The sequence below is a fragment of the Notamacropus eugenii genome, chromosome 4 (assembly GCF_028372415.1).
Source record: "Notamacropus eugenii isolate mMacEug1 chromosome 4, mMacEug1.pri_v2, whole genome shotgun sequence".
Classification (NCBI taxonomy): domain Eukaryota; kingdom Metazoa; phylum Chordata; class Mammalia; order Diprotodontia; family Macropodidae; genus Notamacropus; species Notamacropus eugenii.
The window spans coordinates 20,005,536-20,023,392 of NC_092875.1; the positions used below are offsets into that span (position 1 = coordinate 20,005,536).

Genomic DNA, 17,857 nt, shown 5'->3' on the forward strand with positions numbered 1-17,857 from the left:
TCTAATGTTACCGAAACACAAACATTGGTAACCACGCTGTAATGTTGTGCTGCATTTTCTGGGCATTTCTTGCGGTGCTGTGTGGGTCAATGGTGAGAACACTAAAAGGGGGGATCAGGAAATCTGTCTTCTAGTCCTAGGGCTACCTTTAATTCACTTTGTGGCATGTTTCAAGTCATTTGGGCAATCTGGGCCTCAGCTCCCCCACTTAAAAAGAGGAAGCAGTTCTAGATCAGGGGTTCTTGGCCTAGGGTCCACAGACAAATGTAAGGGGGCTCATGAACTTGATGGGAAAAATTCTATCTTTACCTTTGATTTCTTAACCTAATTCTTAACCAAAGGTTTCTTAACTTTTGGTTTCATTTATAACCCTAGGTATTTCATTTTATGCATTTAAAAATATGATTCTGAGAAGGGGTCCAGAGACTGACAAAGGAGTCCATGACACAACAAATGCTAAGAATACAACACTCAGATGATCTCCAAAGTCTGTTCTAGTTTGGAAATTCCATGTGTTATGTGCTAAACTCCTTCCAGCTCTGACATTCCTTATTCTAAGACCCCTCCCAGAACTGGCATTCACTATTCTAAGATGCCTCCCAGCCTTGACATTCCTTGTCCTAAGGCCCCTCCCAGTTCTGACATTCCATGTTCTGTAGAATGAGTGGCCTAAGCTCTGAGGTCAAGCCAGAGGGATTAGTACAGGAACTGCATAGTTTCTTAGTTTCTGAGGGTCTTACCTGTCCTTCTCACTCAGGAAAAGCCTCTCAAAGTGTAGGTGTAGTTTCTGGCCTTCTGGTGCCTCGATGGTCCACACACAGACTTGACTCCCATTACTGTTTCCAGGGTAGCTGGGTGAGAGAACTCTGCCAATGGTGGCATTGTGGACAATCCCTCCACAGGGAGCTGGGCCCAAAAGATATAGAATAGACAAGGAGGAGAGGCAGAGAAAGTTAGAGATGCTTCTTCCCCTTGCTCCACAATGTCTTCATCTTGGGTAAGGACTGTGGAACCTGGAGCATCTGTATTCTTTATGCTTTTTTAGGGCCACAAGGGGGAAAGGGCAGAAGGAATACAAGTGATCTGCAGTCTGACCTCTCTTTTTAGTATGGCTGACCCATCCTGAACCAGGTACATCAACAATCCAGGAATGGGAAAACTGATGGAAAGAGCATCAGAGGAATTGGCTTCACACAATCATAGGAGGAAAGAATCTGAGAATTGTCAGAGATCTTAATTGCATCTAATCTAACCTGTTACCCAAAGGAATCCTCACTATAACATACCTGACACATGCTTATCCAGATTCTTCTTAAACACCCCCAAAGAAGGAGAGCTCACCACTTCTCAAGCCAGTCTATTCTTCTTTGGCACAGCTTGAATTGTCAGGAATTTTTTCCTAACATCAAGCCTAAATCTGCCTCTTTTTACCCCTTACTCTTATGTGCAAAAGCCAATGAATCTGTCTTCCACATGATAGCCTTTCAAATGCTTTAAGAAAACTATTGGATCTTCTTTGTGACTTCTCTTCCTCAAGTTAAATGTTCTTAGTTTCTTCCATTAATTCTTATAATAATTTAATAAACCAATCAAGAAACATTTATTAAGCATCCATTAAGTGTTGGGGATACAAAAACAAAAGCAAAAGAAACCCTGTCCTCAGGAAGCCGACTTTCTGATGAGAGAGACACAATGTGCATGTAAAGTCATTGATTTAGTGCCAAAAGGGACCTTAGAGGCTGTCATGTGCTTTTGTGGTTTGCAGTCATGTCTGACTCTCTGTATCCCTATCTGGGGTCTTCTTGGCAGAGATACCAGAGTGGTTTGCCATTTCCTTCTCCAGCTCATTTTACATATGGGGAAACTGAGGCAAACAGGATGAAATGACTTGTCCAGGGTCACACAGTTAGTTAGTGTCTGAGGCCATATTTGACCTCAGGAAGATGAGTCTCCTTGATTTTAGGCATGGTACTCTATCCATTGCACCATCCAGCGGCTACTATCTCATGTGTTTTACAGATTATTTTTAATTTTAAATTATTTTACAGATAAAGAAAATGAGGTGCAGAGAGATCAAGTGATGTCCAGAGTCAGACAGATAGTGACTCAGTTGGATTTGAACCCAGGTCTTCCTGCCTTGAGGACCAACATCCTATTCATTCCATCATGCTGCTTCTCCCATGTATAGCTATATCCTACATGCATACACACACACACACACATACAGAGTTATATATGAAAGACATGCAAAGTAGATATGAGATATATGGGGGGTAGAAAGGGAAGGTGTCCTGACCAGCAATTAGCAGAGAGCCTGAAAGTAGCAGGCACTTAATACATGCTTGTTGACTGACTGAGTGACCTACATCTGTATGTGCTCTGACTTATCTTTTATAAATGGTGGCACCTAGAGCTAAACATAGTACCCCAGTTATAGTCTGACCCAAGCACAGTATAGACTTTTTTTGGAGGATATGCCCCTCTTAGATAGCCCAAGATTGCATTAGCTTTTGGAATTTCAGTTCTGGCTCTGCTACTTGCTAGTTGTCCAGCAACTAGCTGTACAACTCATGGACAACTCATGATGTTTCCCTTCCTCAGGCCTCAGTTTCTTCCCCTGTAAGATGGGAGGGGACATTTAGCTAATAGCCCTCCATCTTATAATTTTGATATTTATTTGTAATTCTCTTCCAGATGAGGACACCTCCTACACTCTTTTCTCATGTTGCATATTCAAAGGACTGGGGAATTCGAATCCCATTTCCAACAAGACCCTGGCAAGGTCAGGATCAAGCCATTTTCCTCCAAAAGGTTGGCCCCAGTTCCCCTTTGGTGTTAAGATTTCACTGCTTGCCTTATTACATCAACTCATGATTCTCTTCAGCTCTTACTTACTGGTCATGGCTTTTCATCAGTCTTGCTTAGAAACAATTTGGGTTTAATTCTTCTCTGATTTAGCATGGATATAAAAATGAATGTGGGAGGTTTAACCAGGACTAAATGTTATTTTCTAAAGGAAGAAAGAGAAAAAGGAGAAAGACAAAGTAAGATAAGAAGGAGAAGGCAAAGAAAAGGGAGAAGAAGCAGGGGAAGGAGGAGAATGAGAAAGAGAAGAAGGAAAAGGAAAATGAGAGGGACAAGGAGAGGAAAGGGGAACAGGAAGAAGAGAGAGAAAAAGGGAGAAAGGATAAGGAAAAGTAAATAGAAATATGGAAGAGAGGAGGAGGATAGGGAGAAAAGGGAGAGAGAGGTAAATGGAAAAGAATGAGAAGGAAAATAAAACCAGATGTTTGTAAAGTGCTTTACAAACCTCAAAGTACAATATAAGTGCTAACTTATTATTATAAGAAGAAAGAGAAGGGGAAAGAAAAGAAGGAAAAGGTGACAGAGAAGGAGAAAGAACAGGAGAATGAGGAGGATAAAGAGATGAGGAGAGAGAAGGAGATGAAGAGTAAGAAAAAATGGACTATAAAAGCCAACAAACAAAAGCTTAAGTATCAGCTCCACTTCCACCTTGATCATGCAAATTAGGATCAGTTGAAAAGATCAAGAATGATTAGTTTTGGGGGAGAAGATTTGTGGACGGAATGGGATATGGTACATCTCTTCAGGTATTTGAAGGGCTGCCATGTGGAGAGGACAGAGCCTGGGAGACATGGGGAGAAGTGGTGGAAGAACACATTTAGGGTTTACATAAATGCGAGGAAGATGACTCTGAGCAGTTTACTTGTCTGGACTATAAATCTGTCTTAAAGTTCCAAAGAAATCAGTTGCTGAATGTTCAGGGATAGCAGTTGCTGATTTGCATATAATAGGCTGGAAAGGACATACTTTGATCACTCAACTGCCAACTTGCAGCTGAGGGGAAGAAATAGTTGAGAAGATATATTTTGTTTTCTTTTCCATTTGTTGCTGACAAGAAGAAGGATGGCAGAGGAGAGAAATGGGAGGAGTGGAGAGAACATGTTTTTCCCTTTTTTATTTGTGGGCAAGAATGAGAAAAGAAAGATGAAAGAGGAGGAATGGAGGAAAAGGAGGAGGAAAAGAAGGAGAAATGAATAGAGTAGAAAAAAGAAGACAAAAGATAATTCTCTGAATTGCCCTTGTATTTGTTGAGAGGTGGAGAATGATCCTGCCAAATTAATAGAATTGGAAAGGTATTTGCCAATATTATTATAAAAGTTGCTGCCTTTTTTCTAAAAGAGAATAACATCATTTTAGCTAAAGGTATCAGTAAGTCAAAAATCTGAAGTGATGGATACTATAGATGCTATCAGAGGAGTGGGAGGGTAAGTCCTACTGAGCAGTAGAATATCTTGGAAGTAGGAAAACAGAGAAACAACCCAGAAGATTGACTTGTACAATTTAGCTACTATGTCTAGTGAAGTGTTACTCTAGGACAACATGGGTCAGCACAGTTTAGCAGTGGAAGCACCTGTTCTACACAGAAGCCATGCTCATGAAAGAACTTTCATGGACAGCTCTTGAGAGAGAAAGAGGATATGGAAGCTTATAGTTCCAGAGTTGTGAGGTGCCATAGTCACATATATTCCCTGTGATGTCCCTTGTTACTTACTCACCCTGGGACCTTGTTACTTACCTACCCTGGGACCTGAAGTGTGTGTGTTCATTCTCTTCATAGACACCATGTACATTGATGGAAAAGTATGATTCAGGTTTATAAATAAAGTGTTATGTAAACATTATGTGATTAAGTAAATGATTTTATTATTATTAATTGAATATTAGTGGTTGATTTCTTTTGAGTAATTCCAAGATTTGCCAGCTTAGAGGTAGTTTGAGAGGAAATGAGTCATAGAAACAAAGAATGACTTCCCATGAGAAAATGGGGAAAAGAGAGCCACCACCTGCTACAGTGTGGGTTGACTCATACCAGATAAGGAGGAACTACATAAAGATAACATCTTAATAATTGAAGCCTCCCCAAAGTGGAATGGGTTGCCTCTAGAAATGGTAGACTATCCCTTACTGGACACCTTAAGAAATAGGCTGGACGATCACATTGTCAGAGTTGTTGGAGAAATAATTCTTGCTTAGATATGAGTTGGATCCCATAGGATGATCCCTGGGGTCCCTTCCAGCTCTAAGATTCTGGAATTATGTTCCTCTTCTCTCTTGTCACCCTCTAAGTTTTCCCAAACTCAATTTATTATGTTTTAACTTGATTTCTGAGGGCAGTTATATCCCCCACATCTAGAAAGGGATAATAATTACGTTAGCAATCACACCACATGTTATTTTTAAAGAACCAATCAGTTTTCTAAGATGTTTTAAACATCCATTATTTTAACTAATTCTCTTCCTAACTATGTGAGGTTGATAATGATTCACATCTGGAAAATGAAGAACCTGAAGAATGTACTTGGGTCAATGTCACACAGGTAGGAAGTGCCATACCTGGGGTTGTGACAGGTTCTATGGTTGTGTTAAAAACAGATAGGAGAGAAAGATGTCAGGAGACCCAAGGTCTAGGACTGGCTCTGCCCCAACTGATTGGGAAATCTTTCATGAGTTATTCCCCTTCTCTGAGTCTCAGTTTTCTTATCTGTCAAAACTGCAAAATTACCTACCTTGTCTACTTCTTGGTGGTAGCTATGAGAAACACATTGGATAATGTATATGAAAGCGTCTTGGAAAGTGTCTAATGTTCTGAGGACCCAAGGAGCTATTATTCTTATCCTTCTGCATTTTCCTGTTGTGTAGAGTGATTACAGAGACAAAGGAGCACATAGATCGTAGGATCATAGACTTTGTGCTGGAGGGATCTCAGACGCTGTCTAGTCCCTCATTTGACAAATGAACAAACTGAGGCCCAGAGATGTTAACTTGCCTAAGTCATTGGATAATGTCAGAGTTGGGATTTGAACCCAGGCCTTCTGACTCCAGAACCAATCATCTCTCCACTGTACCACACTGCCTTCTGAGACAGAAGGCCTGAAGCTCCTGAACCATTCATCTTTGCTTTCTACCAACTCCTGGAGGTAAATATCTAACAATTAGCGTAGATTAAAATCAGCCTCTGGAGACAGTGAGTTCCCCCTCATTGGAAGTACTCAAGGAGAAACTAAATGACCATTTGTTCAGTATATTACAATATAGAAGACTTTTCTAGGTCCCCCCAGATACTAGTGCTTTCTGTTTTCAGATTACCTTCCATATACCCTACATATCTTGAATGTATCTAGGTATTTACATTACATAATTACATTATTGTGCACGCATGTGTGTTCATCCTTTGTTGCGGAAGAAGACCTTGCCATCAGAGAAATAATGACATGACTTGCACTTGATTTTTTTTGAGTGAGGGAGGGCTGTGCAAGGTCACCAGCCTCACTTCTCCTTCAGAGCCATCTGAATCCAGAAGCAGATATTGATTAGGATGACTGGAGATGACCCAGGATGAGGCAATTGGAGTTAAGAGACTTGCCCAAGGTCACACACCTGGTGAGTGTCAAGTGTTTGAGGTGATATTTGAACTCAGGTCCTCCTGACTCCTGCACTGGTGCTCTATCCACTGCACCACCTAGCTGCCCCAATTACATTATTTTATAACCTTCTTGAGGGCAGGGACTATGTTTTTGCCTTTTTTTGTATCTTCATCACTTAACACAGTGCCTGGCACAAAGTAAGCACTTAACAAGTGCTTGTTGACTTGACTTAGATATGGGTTAAACTATATGGTCACCGAGTTCCCTTCTAGCTCTGAAACCCTGCAGTTCTGTTGCTCTGTGAAGGACCTTGCCCCTCTCCCTCCCTTCCCTGGAGAACCATGTTCCATACTACCATCTTCCCCTGGGGTTCTGAGATCCAAGATGGGAGAGGTGAGGACAAGGCCCTGAATTGACTACCCCTATCCATTTGCATGAGCCTCTCTTGGCCTGCCTTCATAGATTATACCTGAGCAGATGGGCTCCTGGCTGCTCCAGTGAGGTTTGGAGGCATTGATGCAAGTCAGCGTCTTGGCACCTTGCAGTTCATATCCCAGATAGCAGTGGAAATGAGCAAGCCCGCCTGAATGCAGGTCCATCACTGTGACATCTCCAAAAGCAGGCCTCCGGGGGAAGCTGCAACTCAGCATGAAGGCTATAAATAAACACAGTGAACACTTCCCTTTGCAAGATGAAAAAATAAAACCAACAACAAAGAACTCATCTCAAATCCTGAAATCTAATTTTTGCTAATGAAGAAGGATAATCAGAGAGTGTGGAATTTCATCATATTCCTTGACTTGAAATTTTTGTAGGGAAGTCCCAGCATGGGAGCTTCCTTCAGTGATGCAGATTGCAATTGATCTGTAACTATAGCCTTCAACAAAGGTTCTTAATCTGGTGTCCAGGAACTTTGAGCTTTAAGGATATATCTATATATCATATATATCTGAATTTACATACAATTGGTTTCCTTTGTAGTACTATGTATTTTATTTTATGTATTAAAGGAATTCTGAAAATGGAACTATTGACTTCATCAGATTGCCAAAAGGTTCATGGCACCAAATTGGTTAAGAATGCTTGCCTAGAGAGTTGGCTAAGTAGTTAAGTGATTGGCATACCTGCAGCAAAGAAGGCACTGTGTTCTACAAGCAGAGCAGAATTGAAATAGCTCAAAAGAAACATGAGAAGCACAAATTTAGAGAATCCATCCCAAATGTTCATGTGGACTATTTGAGTTTTCCGAGCTCATACTGATCTGATCAGCCACAGTTGGATACAATAGAACTTGATTCTCACATAGGGGTGCATTTGGTCCTTTTCGAGAATGACGGACAGCAACTGCCATGGTCAAACACCTAGCAAGGACTAGGGGTGGAATTTGAACCCACTTCCAAGCTCATCACTACCTACTATACCATTCTATCTTTCAGCATTTTCTAACACTAAAAACTCCTAGGAGTTATCAGTGGAGGAAATATGCCTATCTTAATTGACTTCTTAACTCTGAGAAATGAAACAGTCACATATTATAGCAGAGTAGTGAGATAGAATGTTTAACAAGAAGATCAAGAGAAATTTAATTTTTACCACTTCAAAGTGGTCACCTTGGGAGGCCAAATTCCTATTCCTTGTTGGGTTAAAAAATGGCTATTCTATAATTTAATGTTCTGATAGCATGACTGCCTACGACATATTTCCACTTGTTATGGAGGCCTAGTAAACTGCAGAATTTTAATATTTCCAAGAGAAACTCTGGGTGGAGGCATGGACCAATGGACATGATTATGTGACAAGTCCCAAGAGGTTAAGCTTGGTTCCTGTAGACTAGGTTCTGAGACATAAATTATGTATTCAATTAGTGGGTAGAACCAGATGTTTTCTGAGGTCCATTCTAGCTCTAATCTTCTATAAAAGCGTAGCACAGAGTCCTTCTTAGTGTGTAAGATTAGAGACCTAAGAATCTCACTGTTCTTTCCCTTATCAGGAGAATTACATTCATTTCCAAGTGCTATATTTTAGGAAGGATGTTGATCAGTTGCAGAGCGTCTACAGAAAAAGAAACATGACGGTATTCACGGTATAGGAGAATAGGATGTGACCTGGAGATGGAGATTTTGGGATGGGGCTTTTATGACTATTTTCACACATCTGAAGCGTTCTTATGTGGAGATGCAATTAGACATGTTCTGCTTGGCCCTTGGGGGCAGAATTAGTGACAGTAATAATGTTGTTACTGCTTCTTTTTTACAGTTTTCTTGGGGAAGGCCACATGGTAAAAAAAAAAAAAAGTGTACTTTACTGACTAAAACCACAGTAATCGTAATGAGGACGATGGTCCTTTACATTCACTTCAAGGTTCGTGAAGCACTATACATGCATTATTGCAATCAGTCTGAGATAAGCAGCTGTGCTATGGTATATATTTTGAGCAAGTGGGAAATTTGCTCAGGAATACATTTGGGGGTGGAAAGACAGAAACTAAATGATACAAGTAGGAGTTATAGACAGCAGCCTTTGTCCCAATCAGTCCCTGCTCCAAATCCACCTTACATTGCTGTAAGTAATATAAACAAATGAACCCGTTCCCACAAGTAATTATAACAGTAAAAATAAGACAATATCTAAAAGAGGTTGAAATACTTAGATGAAATAGTCAGCCACCCACATGTTTGGTCCACATCCTATTAAACTTTTTATCTACATTTTTTACCCTCAGGTAAATACCCACAACTTGAAGAGTATAGAAAGTCTAAGTCCCAGGGAAACGAGGAACTGGATAAAGAAAAGGAAGGATGAGATAAAACCAAGGAAGAAAAAAACCAAGAAAAATGGATAAGCAAAAATGAAGGAAAAGTAAAAACCAAAAGGGAAATGAGAAAAGGAAAAGAGAGAAAAATAAGATAGAAAAAAACAACAGGAAAGAAAAAAGAAAGAACGAAAGAAAGAAGAAAAATGGAAAACAAAATAAGAGGAGGACAAGAAAAGGAAAATTGAGGAAGAAAGAAAAGAGAATGTAAAGGGAATGAATGAGGGAAAATAAAAAGAAAGGAAAAAAGAAGAGAGAGCAAAGGAAACTTTGGAGGAATCTTGATCCCAGACAAAACCCAAAATAACACAAAACTTTGTCGGTCTTTGTTTAGCCCCTACCCTGGTAGTGAAGTTGGAAGGTTCCTATTCCATCATCCTGGAATGTTCGGAAGTAGACAGAAATGGTATTGGTTGGGCTTCGTATCACCTGTCCCTCAACCAACAGGGTCTGGTTGGCTAAGACCATCAGATTGGGGCCATCCACTCCTCGAATGGAGAGCAGCTCTCCTTCAGACAGGTTCACACTCTTCACCTGGGAAAGAAAGGAGCAAGGAGAGGAGAGACAGAATGGGGTAAGGTTTGAAAGATGGAAACATGGATCAGTCTTATTTTCATTAGCCCTCTCCCTATAGGAAGATGGTAGGGATGGCTGCCTCATAGAAATCAGCAGGTGGACAGTTCACTCCAACCTTGTCCAGAGTTCAGTTAGTCAAAGACAAAACATTTATTGAGTGTCCTCTGTGTATCAGAATTCAAGAATGGTGCAGGGGAATAATCATAGGATCATGGAATTGTAACAAACATTAGGTAGTCAGTGTTTAATCCCTCTATTTTGCAGATGAGGAAGCTAAGGTCCAGAGAGATCCAACCAAAATGGCTCAAGGACCCAAAGATAATATGTGTCTGAACAATGACTCAAACACAGGTCCTCTTACACTAGCCAGACCACCTTCCACTATACAACCCATCAAGCTGAAAACCTCCCATAAGCTACTTACAAATACTACTCATAAGAACATAAAATTTAGAATTGGAAGGGACATCATAGGTGATTAAGTCCAACTTTCTATCTTACTGAGGAGAAAATACAAGCGTGAAATGGTGAAGAGACTTGCTTGAAGTCCCACAGAGAAGCAGAATCAAGATTTAAACTCAATCCTTTAATTCTCAATCCAGTGCACTACACGCCTTTGCCTTTGTGGTTCAGTTTTAGTCATGTCTGACTCCACATGACCCCATTTTGGGGCTTTCTTGGCAAAGATACTGGAGTATTTTTTTTTTTTGCCATTTCCTTCTCCAGCTCATTTTACAGGTGAGGAAACTGAGGCAAACAGAGTGAAGTGACTTGCCCAGGGCTGAGGCTAAATTTGAACTCAGGAAGAGAAATCTTCCTGACTGCAGGCCCAGCACTTTACCCACTGTATCATCTACTTGCCTCACTGTTGTCTGTACTCTTTGACAAATAAGACTATTATAACTGTGATGCCTGTGTGATCAGGATCCTCTCTCCAGGCCTCAGTTTCCTTATCTATCAAATAAGGGGAAGATTTCAGACTGGATGTTCCCTTAACTCCCTTCCAGCTCCAAATCTATGCTCCCATGATTCTGAGGTTGGTGTCTGCCCTTTAACTGGCATTTTTCTTCTCTCCTTGTTCCCACAGCTCCTCCTCTTTTTGTTTCCCTGCCTCTGTTTCCCCTTGCTCTCATCTTTCTCTATCTCTCTCTGTTTTTCTTACTCTCTTCTCTTCCCTTCCCCCTTCTCCCTCTCTTCACCCCTCTGTCTCTCTTAGTCTCTTTATATTTTTCTGTTTTTCCCCTTTTCTAGACTCTGTTATTCTTTTAGTCTTTTTTTTAACTCTCTGTCTATATGTCCATCTCTGTCTGTCTCCTCTCCCCTTTCTCTCTACTTTATCTGCACAGAGGTCAAACAAAGACACAAAACCTGTGAGGAGGAGGAATTTGTCTCCTCAGAACAAGGAAAATAAAAGAATGCTCAGAGTCACACACAGGTGCACTGGGCTTCTCAATGGAAGGCCCTTCCCAATCCCTCCGTATGCCATCTGCATTGGAAACACAAACCTAATGACACTGGACCTTTGCAATGCGCTGTTGGATCAGCCATGGTGCAGGGCTTTGTTCTCAGTGCCAAGTACTTGAATAAACAAGGGGAATTTGAGATGGGACTGCCAAGATTGAACCTGGATTGCTCCTTCCCCCTTCCTGACTCTGAGCCCTCTTGGCTGAAATCTGTAGATAATCCATGGTTCATGGTTCCCAAATGTTTCAGGAGGCATTAAATTGAAATACACAAAAATCTCAAATGGTCAAAAACATTTATTCAGAGTTGGGATACTTTATATTAAAAAAAACCATTTTCTTTTAAAAGAAAAGTCATCCTCTGGTTTCATTAAATAATAAACTCCTCCAGTCTATTTAAAATAGGACTCAGTTTGTGCATTTTAATTTTGATGACCTTCAGTTTTCTTATCTGTAAAATAAAAAAGTTGGAACTTGACAGCTTCTAAGATTTCTTCTCCCTCTAGCTATAGTCTCCTCCATGCTAGAATAGAGGTCAGTCTTGGCTCTTGAAGACCATGGCAGTGAAAAGCAATCTGTGATAGGTCTTGCCACACTGGAGGGGCTTGGAGTAGAGGACAGCTCAGAGAAATCATAGGTCTGTCATGCAAGTCCTAACTACAAGACTTGACACCAAGCAATGCATTTTTTTATTTGGGGTGGGGTGAGTTGGTGAAGAGGGAGGGAGAGAAAGAGAAACAGAGAGAGAGAGAGAAAGAGAGAGAGAGAGAGAGGAGAGTGACAGAGAGACAGAGACAGAGATAACACATAACTCATAAAGTTGTTGATCATATAGAGGAGTTGGGGTGGGGTCCATACTAGGAGAGATACTCACAGTGATTAAATTGCATATCTTTGAAATACTGGTGTATTTTCAGCAGTAAAGTCAAGAGAATGACAGAGTTTCCAAGCTGGAAGGGGTTATAGATGTCCTAGTCCATAGTCCATAGACCATTACATGGACTCTACCTACAATATCACGTTTAAGTAAATTCACCAACTTTGATGGAAGTCCTTAAATACTGGGACATTCACTACTCTCAGAGGCAAGATGTCTCATTTTCAGATGGTTCTAATTGATAGGGAACTCATGTCTGTATGGATGCATTCATATCTGCCACTCATTGTTCCTAGTTCTTCCTTATGGACTTAAGTAGAATAAGAGAAAGGAATCCAGAATGTCAGAGACTGTCTAGTGACTATATATATTCTATATACTCTAATCTAATATCCTCATTTTATGGGTAGAGAATATGCTTCTTTTCTACAGCTATTGTAACCCATCTAAATGTTCTCTTGATAAAGAGTCCCTAGATCCATGAATGATCCTAATGTAACATCATAGAATAAGATAGATTAGAGTAGAAAGGGATCTGAGATAACTACTGATAACTATATGAGATAACTGCTTCTATTCCCTTATTTTACAAATAAGGAATCTCTATCTGATCTATTCTTCTCAGTCTCCTTTAGAGACTGAGACATCAATGACATCATGTTTTCTGAAAAAAGGTGTCTTCTAAGGATCCATCCTGCATCTCTTCTCTCTGTACTCTTGCTTACTGATCTCACTAGTGGCCATGGATTCAAGCATTGCCTTCGGTCAGGTGAGTTTCCAATCTATTTATCCATCCCAAATCTTTCTCTGGAGGTCTAATCCTGTATAAACAACTGCCTGGGGACATCTTGACCTTGAAATCCTATAAGCATCTCAAATTCAGCTTCTCCAAAATGATACCATTGTCTTCTTTCTCTTCATGGATCCCTTATCTTATTTCAGTGGAGTGTACTTCAAGCCACCCAGGCTCATAACCTCCGTGCCTCAACACTTTTTCTCCCTCATCCTCTCACATCCAACTTGGTTGGCAACTCTCATCAGTTCTGCCTTCATAACAGGCCTTGAATCTTTCCCTTTTCACTAACACACCTTTAATTCAGACCCCAAGCACCTCTGCATCAGACTCCTCAGTGGAGATTTCCTGCCTCCAGTATTCTTTCTCTCCAATCCACCCTCCAAAGAGTCACCAAAATAAGAATATAGATCTTACTCTGTCACTCCTCTATCCAAGAATCCTCAGTGACTCCCCATTGTATCTAGGATAAAATATAAACCCATCGATTTGACATTTAGAACCCTTCATCACCTAGGTTTTCTTTTCTTCTTTTCATTTTTTTCTTTTCTATCTTACCTATCTATCCATCTCTATCTATATTTAATATTCTTTTCTTTTAAAATTCTGATTACCAAATTCCCTCCATCCCATACATTCCCCCACACTGAGAAAGCGAACAATACAATGTCAATTACGCATGTGAAATCGTAACAGAGCATATTTCCATATTAGCCATATTGTAAAACATAAAACCAAAAAAGTGAGAAAATTATACTGTCATTTTCACTCAGCGTTCATCAGTTCTCTCTCTGGAGGTGGATAGCATTTTTTTTTTAACAGAGTCCTTTGGAATTGTCTTTGAGCAGTGTATTGATAAGAATAGCCAAGTCTTTTGTAGTTGGTTATCATTATAACATTGCTGTAACTGCACAATGGTCTCCTCATTGTTCTCACTTCACTTCACATTAGTTCATCTAGATGTGGCCATATTTTTCAGAAACTACTCCCCTTATCATTTCCTGTAGCACAATGGTGCTCCATCAAAGTCATATGCCATAACTTGTCCAGCCATTTCCAAATTGTTTAGGATCCCCTACATTTTCAATTCTTTGTCAGTTAAGAGCCTTTATAAATATTTTTGTGTATATAGATCCTCTTCCTTTTCCTTTGATCCAGCAATACCAGCACTAGCTCTGTAACCTAAAGAGATCAAAAAAAAAAAAAAAAAAGGAAAAGGAGCTATATGTACAAAAGTCTTTGGGTATAGGTCCAGATGGTTTTCCAGAACAGTTGGATCACTTCACTACTCCACCAAAAGTTCATTAATGTAACTATTTTCCCACACCCCTCTGCATTTGTTATTTCTGACAGGTGTGAGCTGGTACCTTAGAGTTGTTTTAATTTGTCTCTCTCTAATCAGGTTTTTAGTGATTTAGAGCACTTTTTCATGACTTTAGATAGTTTTGATTTCTCCTTCTGAAAACTGCCTATTTATATTTCTGGATGATTTATCAATTGGGGAATGTCTGTTATTTTTGTAAATTTGACTCTGTTTCCTACATATTGGAGAGTCATTATCAGAGAAACATGCTTTAAAATTTTTTGATATTTTTTCATTGTTAATACCTTTTAACAAAATGCAGTTTTCCTAATCATTTCTTTTAATTAGGTTTATTTGGGGCTCATAGAATATGAATTGGTTAATTCAGTGCTGCCCCTTGGCACCTCTTAAAGTCTGGATTTCAGTGAATGAGACTACTTAGTAGGGTCTTTGGTTGGCTAGGACTCTTGGGAAGACTGACTGTTGTTGGTGTGAACCAATTCTTTGTTAAGGTTTACTAAAGAGAAGTGACCTGACACTTTTAATACTTTTAAAGTATTTCTTGTTTCTAACATAAACCAGAGAATAGCAGAGTTAACCTGGGTTCTTGTGAGATGGAAAAAAAAGCCAATACAAGTACAAGGTCTCTTCCCAAAGAGGTTCATGGATGTCTTAGGATGGAAGCATATGGCAATTGCATATGTTAGCTCTTGACCTTCTGAGTGGTGGTCAGATCTGAGAGTGGATATTCCCCACCCAAGATGATGGCATCCAGGGTACGGAGGAGTATCAAGAGTTCCTGCAGAAGCACATGGCCGAGCCACACGTATGCTTGTCAGTGTTGCCTGGGCTGGGGAGGGGGTGGTGGTGGTTCTTCATTTCCTAGGCAGTGTGATTGTGGAATCTAGGCTTCTAGCCAGAGAAGAGATATTTCTTGGGAAGTGCTAGTTTTAGAAGTTGACTCATGAGCAACTCTAAGTTTGAGAGTTTGGATATCTGGCCCTAGAGAGAGAAAAGGGGAGTTCCTGAGAAATTCTCAAAGAGAATTGATGAAGCTCACTTAAATGGTTCCTACTGTTGGACAAAGAGATTAAAGCAACATCGTGGGGTAATAGGAGACCAAGACACTCTATCTTCAGCCCTGGAAATTTCCACTGGTTGTCCTCTATGCCTGGAACACTTTCCTTCCTCATCTGTACCTTCTGGTTTCCTTGGCTTTCTTGAAATCTCAATTAAAATTCCATGTTCTCCATGAAACCTTTTCTGATCCCTCAATGCTAGTGACTTTCCTCTCTTGATTGTCTTTAACTGATCATATCAACAGCTTGTTTGCACATCGATGTTTTCATGTTGTTTCCGCCATTAGACTGTGAGCTTCATGAGAGTAGGGTCTAGTTTTTGGATTCCCAGTGCTTATTATCATAATGTCAGGCACATATTAATAAATACCTATTGACTGACTGGCTCTATGAATAATTTTAAAAGTGCAAGTCTGATGAGTAAAAGATGGTTTGTATGGAATCCCCAAATGTGTTTGTCTTCTGGTGGAAAAATAAGACATAGGGTCACACTACGAATATTGGTGGGGCTGCATAAGACCCTGTGAGAAAGGATTTCACCACAGTCCACCACTGGTAACTTCAACTCCCTTCTGAAGAATGGGTTGTATGCTACTCTAAGTGCTTTATTTGTTTTCTGAATCCATTTATGGGCTCCTGAGTGTCCCTTCTGCCAAGTGCACTTTTAAAATGGGATCCAATAAAGGTGGACACCTATCTAATAGACATTTGTCACCTGGAGTGTTTGTAGGAGATCTGCTGGTTCTGTTACCCAGACTTGAGAAAACATGGACATGAAGTATATTTAGAAGTATTGCCTCTGGTTGAAGGTGACAGCCTAGGAAAGAGAGATCACTATTCTGAATCAGCTCCCAAAGATGGATTATGTCCATGCATGCCCAGGGCTTTGTGGTCCTGAGTTACATATTGAAATTCTATGTACCTCTAGTAGAATATAAGCTCTTTGAGCAGAAGGGGTATTTTTTCATTTTACCTTTTAATCTCCAGTGCCTAGCACAGTGCACATAGTAGGTGCTTAATTAATGTTTATCAAGTGGATGAATGAACCTCATCCTGAGAAAGGGGAGGTGACTTGTCTTAGATTACCCAGCAGGTTAGGAGTAAGATATGGTCAAAGATATGGTATACTTGAATATTCTTATGTGTGCACTGTGGGTAGCAGCTGTGATTTGGACAATAGATTTGGACTACTTCAAACATATGCCAGTGCTGTAACTGGAAGGCCCTTCTAAGATATACTATATATATTTTATACTATACATTATTTACATAGATATACACACTAAGAATACACACACAGACACACAGACACATATTTGTGGCAAAAAAAAAATTCATCCCTCCTGGTCAACCTACTGATGAGCCTTTCAGCACTGAGCTGGGTTGGGCTTTATACCAAAGACATCTGTTTCCTCACTACATCCCTCTGCAAAGGCTTCCCAGCTTGACAGGACCTGCCTGAGCTTGTCCTTGACTGGCATAGACTTCTAGAGTTCTGGGCCTGCTCTACGCCATAATGAGAGTTGGGAAAACTTTTCATGTCTTCCTCTGCTCCTCCTCCCCATCTATTTACTTGTATACCATATATATATGCATACATATGCAAAACTAATTTTTACTATTCAGCCATTTTAATCATGACCAATTCTTTATGACCCCAAACAGGGTAAAGTGATTTGCCCAGGGTGATACAGCTAGTAAGTGTATGAGGCTAGATTTGAACTCAAAGAAGATGAATCTTCCTGAATCTGTTCTGACACTCTATCCACTAGCTGTCATATATATGTATGTATGTATGCATGTATGTACATATATACACACATATACATATAGATACACACATATATACATATATAAATGTTATAATTATGTATATTTATACATATATGGAAATCATAATTATATATACATATTCACACATGTGTGAAATATATACATGCATACATACATACATATATAAGCAACTAGATGGCATAGTGCATAGAGTCCTCTCCATAGTGCCTGAACTCAGGAAGATTCACCCTCTGGAATTCAAATTTGGCTTCAGATACTTCCTAACTGTATGACCCTGGGCAAGTCACTTAACCCTGTTTACCTCAATTTCCTCATCTGTAAAATGATCTGGAGAAGGAAATGGAAAACCACTCCAGTATCTTTGCAAAGAAAATCTCAAATGAGATCGTGAAGAGTCAGATGTGATTGAAAACCGTTGAACGAAACACATGCATATGTGTGTGCATATGCATATACATAATATATACAGCTATCTATGTATATGTGTATGTATGTATATGTGTATGTGTGTATGTATGTATGTATATCTATATATATTCTTGAGGGTAAGGACTATTTCACTACTGCCTTTGGATGCCTAAAGTCTACAAGCTCTATAGGAGACCCTTGAGCATTTGTTGATTGACTGAGGGATAGTTGTTTTTACAAATGCTCCCAATAAAGACAAATATATTCTGCTTTGATGCTTTCCTAATTGTTAAACTCCCAGTG

The 17,857-nt window shown here is 39.9% G+C and overlaps 1 protein-coding gene across 1 annotated transcript in view; it reads right to left on the bottom strand.

Moving 5' to 3' along the window:
- Positions 1–17,857, bottom strand: part of SEZ6L (seizure related 6 homolog like) — a 239,932-nt gene that overhangs the window by 84,688 nt on the left and 137,387 nt on the right. The window contains exons 4-6 of the mRNA XM_072600100.1: positions 9,603–9,795; positions 6,919–7,104; positions 741–906 (exon numbers count right to left, since the gene is read on the bottom strand). Coding sequence (XP_072456201.1) covers positions 741–906; positions 6,919–7,104; positions 9,603–9,795 — 545 coding nt within the window. The remainder of the gene's footprint in view (positions 1–740; positions 907–6,918; positions 7,105–9,602; positions 9,796–17,857) is intronic.